Genomic DNA, 9,464 nt, shown 5'->3' on the forward strand with positions numbered 1-9,464 from the left:
ACCACTCACGTGTGATATATTTATTTATTATTTAAGATATTTAATTATAAATTTTTTAATTATATATTATTTTTGAAAATTAAAGTTAGAAGAAATTAGTGATTTATTTTTTGTTAATAATATATTTATATATTTTTTTTTATTTATAATAATATCATTAGGGGGTATCCCCCCTTTTTTTGGATTTTTTATAAAATGATTTTTTATTATAAATTTAAATATGTTTAATTTTTTTATTTTACTAATATTAATTTTTTATTCATTAATTTATTTATTTTATTATTTGCGATTAGGGTTTAATTTTATAATATTAAATTATTTAATAATAAATTTAAGGTTATTTTTTTTTTTAAAAGAAAAAAATTTTAATATTTTTATTATTATAAATTTATATATTGTATTAGGTTTATTAATATTTTTATAATAAAAATTTTAAGTTAATTTTAAACTATAAATTTTCAAAATTTAAAATATAATTTAAAATTATAAATTTTATATATTAAGATAGTAAAGAAGAATTTTTTTTCTTTTAAATAAATTTACAATTTATTACTTAAATCAGACACTTTACTAAAATTTTATATTTTTATATAATTTTAAATTTGCAATTTAATGTTTTATTTAAACTAAAAATTAATAAATGATAAAATGAATATTTTCTACAAATCATAAGGATATTGGTGTTTTATATTTTATTTTTGGAATTTGATCTGGTATAGTTGGTTTATCTATAAGAATAATTATTCGTTTAGAATTGGGGGTTACTGGTAGTGTTTTAATAAGAGATCAACTTTATAATAGAATGGTAACTGCTCATGCTTTTGTTATAATTTTTTTTATAGTTATACCTATTATAATTGGAGGATTTGGTAATTGATTAGTTCCTTTAATATTAGGAGCTCCAGATATAGCTTTTCCTCGTATAAATAATATGAGATTTTGGTTGTTAGTTCCTTCTTTAATTTTATTGGTATTAAGGGGGGTATTAAATTTAGGTGTTGGTACTGGATGAACAGTATACCCTCCATTATCTTCAATAATAGGTCATAGGGGGTGTTCAGTGGATTTAGCTATTTTTTCTTTACATTTAGCTGGGGCTTCATCAATTATAGGGGCTATTAATTTTATTACAACTATTTTAAATATAAGATTTTATTTAATTAAATTAGATCAATTAAGTTTATTAGTTTGATCAATTTTAATTACTGCTATTTTGTTATTATTATCTTTACCTGTTTTAGCTGGTGCAATTACTATATTATTAACAGATCGTAATTTAAATACAACTTTTTTTGATTTTTCTGGTGGGGGGGATCCTGTTTTATATCAACATTTATTTTGATTTTTTGGTCATCCTGAAGTTTATATTTTAATTTTACCTGGATTTGGTATTATTTCTCATATTATTTATAATGAAAGAGGTAAACACTCACGTGTGATATTTCATTAGGTATAATTTATGCTATATTAACTATTGGATTTTTAGGTTTTATTGTCTGAGCTCATCATATATTTACTATTGGTATAGATGTTGATACACGAGCTTATTTTACTTCAGCTACAATAATTATTGCTGTTCCTACTGGTATTAAGGTATTTAGGTGATTAGCTTCTTTAAGTGGGGTAAAAATTAATTTAAATTTAAGTATATATTGATCCATTGGTTTTATTATTTTATTTACTTTAGGAGGTTTAACTGGTATTATTTTATCTAATTCTTCAGTTGATATTATTTTGCATGATACATATTATGTTGTTGCTCATTTTCATTATGTATTATCTATAGGGGCTGTATTTGCTATTATAGCTGGTTTTATTTATTGATACCCTTTATTTTTAGGGTTAATTATACATGATAAAATATTAAAAATTCAGTTTTTTTTAATGTTTATAGGGGTAAATTTAACTTTTTTTCCCCAACATTTTTTAGGTATAAGAGGGATACCTCGTCGTTATTCAGATTATCCAGATATATATATATCTTGAAATATTGTTTCTTCTTTTGGGTCTATTATAACTTTAGTAAGAATTTTATTATTTATTTATTTAGTTTGAGATAGATTTATTTCTTATCGATGTGTTATTTTTTTAAGATTTAGTAATTCTTCTATTGAATGATTTCAATATTATCCTCCTTTAATTCATTCATATATACAATTACCTTTATTAATTAATAAATTTTAATATGGCAGATTAGTGCAATGAATTTAAGATTCATAAATAAAAATTATTTTTTTATTAAAAATATATATTTGAAGAATAATAAATTTTCAAGATTATAATTCTTATATTAGTTTATTAATAATTGAATTTCATGATTATGCTTTAATAATTTTATTAATTATTATATTTTTTATTATTTATATTTTAATTTGATTTATATTTAATATTTATATTAATAAAAATATTTTACATCATCAAATATTGGAAATTATTTGAACATTAATTCCTGTTTTTATTTTATTTTTTTTAGCTGTTCCTTCTTTAAAAATTTTATATATAATTGAAGAAATGTTAAATCCTTATTTAACAATTAAAATTATTGGTCATCAATGATATTGAAGATATGAATATTCTGATTTTTATACTTTAATATTTGATTCTTTTATAATTTCAGATTATGTTGATAATAGAGTATTTCGTTTATTAGATGTTGATAATCGATTAATCTTACCTTTTAATATAAATATTCGAGGTATTGTTACATCAGTAGATGTTATTCATTCTTGGGCTATTCCAATAATAGGGGTTAAAGTTGATGCTATTCCTGGGCGTATGAATCAATGTAATATTTATATAAATCGATTAGGGGTTTATTTTGGTCAATGTTCAGAAATTTGTGGGTTAAATCATAGATTTATACCAATTGTTTTGGAAAGAGTAAATTTTGAAATATTTTTATTTTGGGTAAAAAATTTTTAAAACTTATTATTTATATTAATATTTTTAAATTGACAATTTAATGTTATGATTTAACTAAAGTTTATTTAAATAGTTTAAAAAAAATATTAATTTGTGGTATTAAAGATTTATAATTAATTTAAATTTCATTATATATCTTAATTATAAGAGTTGAATTTTTAATTCAAAATAATAAATTAGTATTATTTTTTAATGAATTCCACAGATGTCACCTATAGATTGATTAATTTTATCTTTTTTTTTATTATTAATTTATTTATTAGGTTTAATATATTTATATTTTATAATTGAAGTTAATTTAAATAATAATTATATTTTAAGAAAAATAATTTTTTTATTAATTGATAATGATATTAAATTTATTTTCTATTTTTGACCCTCAAGTTTTATGAATTTCAATTAATTGAGTATCTAGTTTATTAATTATTTTATTAATTCCACAAATTTATTGAATTTATAATTCTCGATTTAGGTACATATTTATGTTATTTATATATATATTGTGGTTAGAATTTAAAGTTATTTTGAAAGTTAATTTAATTTAAATAATTTAATTTATGTAAATTTGTTATTTTTTTTTATTTTAATTAATAATTTTATAGGGTTATTTCCTTATATTTTTACTAGATCGAGACATTTAGTTTATTCAGTAATTTTTTCATTATCTATATGATTTGGGGTTATATTATTTGGTTGATTTAAAAATACAAAATTTATATTAATTCATTTAGTTCCTCAAGGTACTCCCATTTTTATTAATATTTTTTATAGTATTTATTGAATTATTAAGAAGAATTATTCGTCCTTTAACTTTATCTGTTCGTTTAGCGGCTAATATAATTGCTGGTCATTTATTGTTAGTTTTATTAAGAAGATTTGTACCTAGTAGATTTATAATATATTTAATAGTTTTATTTGTTCAAATATTATTATTATTATTAGAAACTGGAGTTTCAATTATTCAATCTTATGTTTTTGTTATTTTAATAATTTTATATTTAAAAGAAACTAATTAATTAATGAATAAATTTTTTCATCCGTATCATTTAGTTACTGAGAGTCCTTGACCTTTAATAGGTTCTTTATCTTTAATAATTTTTATAATTGGTGTTGTAAAATGATTTAATGAATTTAATAATAATTTATTATTAATTGGTAGTTTAAGATTATTATTTATTTTAATTCAATGGTGACGTGATGTAATTCGTGAAAGAACTTTACAAGGTAATCATACTTTAAAGGTTTTAAAAAGAATTCAAATTGGTATAATTTTGTTTATTTTATCTGAAGTTATATTTTTTACATCTTTTTTTTGGAGATATTTTCATATATTTTTATCTCCTAGTATTGAATTAGGTAATAATTGACCTCCTAAAGAAATTTTAGTTTTTAATCCTTATAATATTCCTTTATTAAATACTTTAATTTTATTAAGGTCTGGGGCAAGAATTACTTGATGTCATAATTTAATTTATCAAGGGTTTGATTGAAAAGGGTGTCAAGAATCAATTAATTTGACTATTTTATTAGGGGGGTTATTTATTATATTTCAATATAAAGAATATTCTGAATCATTTTTTTCTATTTCTGATTCAATCTATGGTTCTGTTTTTTTTATAATAACTGGTTTTCATGGGTTACATGTAATTATTGGTGTTTTATTTATTATTATTTCTATAAATCGATTATTAAATTTTCATTATTCAAATTTTCATCATTTTGGGTTTGAGGCGGCTTCTTGATATTGACATTTTGTAGATTTAGTATGATTATTTTTATATTTATTTATTTATTGATTATCATTTTAATATTTGTATAATATAAAAAGTATATTTAATTTCCAATTAAATTGTTTAATTAATTTAATATAAATAATTGTATTTATAATTCTTTTATTTTTAATTATTTGTTTAATTTTAATATTATTAAATTTTTTTATTTCAAAAAAAAGAATTTTAGATCGAGAAAAAAGATCTTCTTTTGAATGTGGATTTGATTCTTTAAGTTTATCTCGTTTACCATTTTCTATTCATTTTTATTTAATTGGGATTTTATTTTTAGTTTTTGATATTGAAGTAATTTTTTTATTACCTATAATTAATTTATTTAAGATTTTAGATTTTTATGTTTGAATATATTTAAGATTAGTTATTTTAATAATTTTATATTTAGGGTTAGAATTTGAAAAATTTGAAGGATCTTTAAAATGAATTTTTTAAAAGAATAATAGTTTAATTTAAAATTTTTAATTTGCATTTAAAAGATATTTACTTAAATTTATTTTAAATTAAGAAATAAATATTTATATTCAATTACGGTTTGAATTTTTGATTTTAATTAATCCTTAATTGAAACCAAAAAGAGGTAAATTATTGTTAATAATTTTATTGAATTAATTTCCAATTAAAATAAGTATGAACAATAAAAATTTCTAATTTTAAAATTTTATGGTTAAAATCCATTTTTATTTTATTTATATAGTTTAATAAAAACTTTATATTTTCATTATAATAATAATATTTTATATTTATAAATTTAATATATATATATATATATATATATATATATATATATATATATATATTTAAAGATATAAAATCATCTTAATATTTTCATTATTAAACTTTTTTTAAGCTATTTAAATAAATGATTATTAAAATAATATTAAAATATATTAATATTAATATTAATAAAAAAAAATTTAATTGATAAATTTTTTTAGTAAACAATAATTTTATTAAATAGATATAAAATTTTGATGAAATTAGTTCTATTCATGATGAATCTCTATATATTACTAAATAATTATTAAAATTTAATAATTTTTTGTTATTATATAAATTTGGTAAAAATCATATTATATTATTAAAAATATAATAATAGTAAATTATTATTTTATAAATTTTTAATTTTAATTTTGAAAGTATTATACCTTTAATTATTCCTATGATTAAGAATAAATAAATTAATAATTTTAATTTTTTAGGTAAAAAAATATTATTAAGTGATGAAAATAGTAGTCAATTTAAAATTGATCCATAAAATAAAGTTATTATTACAAGTATAATAATTGAATTATTTATTAAATTTATTGATTTATAAAAATTATAAAAATATATTTTATTTTTTATAGAAAGATAAAAAATTAGTCGAGAAGTGTAAGAAATTGTAAGCCCTATAGAAATAAATATTAAAGAAAAAATTATTCAATTAAATTGATTTATTGTAAAAGTTTCAATAATTAAATCTTTTGAATAAAATCCAGATATAAAAGGTATTCCACATAAAGATAGTGATGAAATATTAAAAATTAAATTAATATAAGGTATATTTATTTGTGTAAATGATATTATACGAATATCTTGGGTATTAAAATAATTATGAATTATAATTCCTGAACATAAAAATAATAATGATTTAAATATTGCATGAGTGATTAAGTGGAAGAATGATAATTTAGGGTAATTTATTGAAATTGTTATAATTATTAATCCTAATTGACTTAATGTTGATAGTGCAATAATTTTTTTAAGATCAAATTCTATATTAGCATTAAAATTTGCTATAAATATAGTTAAACATGATAAAATTATTATTATATATATAATTTTATTATTTATAAGATAATTAAAACGAATTAATAAATAAACTCCTGCTGTAACTAAGGTAGATGAGTGGACTAGTGATGAGATAGGGGTAGGGGCAGCTATAGCTATTGGTAATCATGAAGAAAATGGGATTTGAGCACTTTTTGTAATAGCAGCTAAAATAATAAAAATGAAAAAAGTAAAATTAATTTTTTTTATAAATAAGAAATTTCAAGACCCAAATTTTATAAATAGTCTAATTAAAATTAAAATTATAATATCCCCAATTCGATTTATTAAAATTGTAATTATACTTGAATTAAATCTTTTTTTATTTAAATAATAAGCTACTAAGCAATAAGATGATAATCCTAATCCATCTCATCCAATTAAAATTCTAATTATATTTGGTCTAATAATTATTAAAATTATTGATATTACAAAAATATTAATTAATAATATAAAACGTTTAATATGTAAATCTATTCTTATATAATTAATTCTATATAGAATAACAGTTGAAGAAATTAAAAAGATTGTTCTAAAAAATATTAATCTTATTCAATCAAAGTATATAATATAAATTATTTTTATTGAATTAATTGATATAAAATTTCATTCAATTATAATTTTAAAATTTATCAATAAAAATATAAGTGCTAGGGTTTTTGTTAATAAACTTATTAATAATAGATAAATTGATATAATAAAAAAAATTATTTTTAATAATAAATTTAGTTGAATTAATCAATATATTAAATTTTAAAAATTATAATAATATATTTATATTAAAAAATATAAAATTTAATGGTAATCAATGTATAGTAATAATTAAAAAATTTTTTATATTAATATTTTTATAGTTAAATAAAAGATTAAGTTTATTATATTGAGGTGAAGAGTATAAAAAAATTGAATAACATGTCCTAAAAAAAGATGTTATAATAATTATTAAAATTAATAATTTATTTCATTGAATTAATCTATTTAATATAAGAATTTCTCTAAATAAGTTTAAAGAAGTAGGAGCTGAAAAATTTGAGATACATAATAAAAATCATCATAGAGTTATTGATGGTGAAATATTTAATATATTTTTATTAATAAATAAATTTCGTGATTTTAATTGTTCATAATTTAGATTTACTAAAAAAAATAATCCAGATGAACATAATCCATGGGCAATTATTATTATTAATCTACCTTTAAATCTTATTTTTATTAATGTAAATATTCTAGCTAATAATATTCTTATATGAACTACAGATGAATAAGCTACAATAATTTTTAAGTCTCTTTGATTTATACAAATTAATCTTGTAATTAATCTTCCTATTAATCTAATAATAATTATATAAGTATTAAAATTTATTATTATTTTAGGGAAAATTAATAATGATCGATAGATTCCGTAAGACCCTAATTTTAATATTACTCCGGCTAAAATTATTGATCCTATAATTGGAGCTTCAACGTGGGCTTTAGGTAATCATAAATGTGTTAAGTAAATAGGTATTTTAATAAAAAATGCTAAATTTATTATAGTAAAAAATAATAAATTATTTCTTTGTATATTTTTTATTCATAAAATATTTATTATTAAGTTATTAGTTTTTAAATAAATATATATAATTATAATTAATAATGGTAATGACCCAAATAAGGTGTAAAATAATATATATATATCTAGCTTGAATTCGATCAATTTGGTAACCCCATCCTATAATGATTAATGTAATAGGAATTAATCTTGTTTCAAAAAAAATATAAAAAATAATTATATTTATTGAACAAAATGTTATAATTAAAGTAATTAATATAAAAATTATAATATTTATAAATAAAATATTTTTTTTATTAAAAGAATAAATAGATAAAATTATAATTCATAAAGTTAATAAAATTAATGAAAATCTAATATAATCAATTCCTATTAAATAGTTAATATTTGATCAATAATAATTTAAATAAAATAAATTTTTTATAAATAATAAATTTATAAAAATTAATAAATTTATAATTAATAAATTTCAATTTTTTATAATTAATGTTAAAATATTTAAAGATAAGATTATAAATAAAATTTTTATCATTTTATTAATAATAAAGTTCTAGAATAATCATTACCTGAGTTTCGAATTATATATACTAAAATTGATAAACCTAACACTCTTTCACAAACTCTAATACCAATAAATATTGTTATTAAATAAATATTGGAATTTAAATTAATTATAATTATAAATAAATTTATAAATAAATTAATTAATATAAATTCTATTCTAATTAAAGTTAAAAGAATATGTTTATAAAATGATGTAAATATTAAACAAGATATTAAAAAATAAAATATATTTAAATTTATATTTATTCAAATTAGTTAAATAGTTTAATTTAAAACATTAATTTTGTAAATTAATAATAAAAATTTTTTTTTTAACTATCAAAAAAATAAAAAAATTATATATATTTAATTTCCAAAATTAATGTTTTAAATTAAACTATTTTTTGAATGGAAAATTTTAGATTTATATTAAAGTATATTTTAATATTAGAATTATTTTTAATTTTAATTATTATATTTACAACAAGTTCTTTTATATTTCATCCTTTATATTTAAGAATATTGTTAGTTTTATATGTTATTATTTTTAGATTTAAAATAAGTTTTTATTTAAATAGTTATTGATATTCTTATATTTTATTTTTGGTGATTATTGGTGGATTAATAATTTTATTTATATATTTTACTAGATTAGTTAATAATCAAATATTTTATTTTAGATTAATTCATTATTATTATTTTAATTTTAAAATTTTTTTTTTTATTTTATTTTTATTTATATTCTATTATTATAATAATTATTTATATATTAATTATTTTGAAATTTTTAGTTTTTTAAATTTTCAAAATCAGGATTTTATTTTATATAAAAATTTAATAATAGATTATTC

General features: G+C 16.4%; 1 protein-coding gene and 1 pseudogene across 1 annotated transcript; both read left to right on the forward strand.

Annotated features, from left to right (window-relative positions):
• Positions 1–1,342: 1,342 nt before the first annotated feature.
• LOC135172471 (cytochrome c oxidase subunit 1-like) lies at positions 1,343–4,732 on the forward strand (annotated as a pseudogene).
• On the forward strand, positions 2,263–4,732 carry LOC135172472 (cytochrome c oxidase subunit 2-like; the record flags this gene model as incomplete). Its single annotated transcript, XM_064138518.1, is given in 1 exon segment — positions 2,263–4,732. A coding segment is annotated over 1 exon segment (660 nt), but the record flags the coding sequence as incomplete, so codon positions are not given.
• Positions 4,733–9,464: the final 4,732 nt, after the last annotated feature.

The sequence above is a fragment of the Diachasmimorpha longicaudata genome, unplaced genomic scaffold (genome assembly GCF_034640455.1).
Source record: "Diachasmimorpha longicaudata isolate KC_UGA_2023 unplaced genomic scaffold, iyDiaLong2 ctg00000345.1, whole genome shotgun sequence".
NCBI lineage: Eukaryota > Metazoa > Arthropoda > Insecta > Hymenoptera > Braconidae > Diachasmimorpha > Diachasmimorpha longicaudata.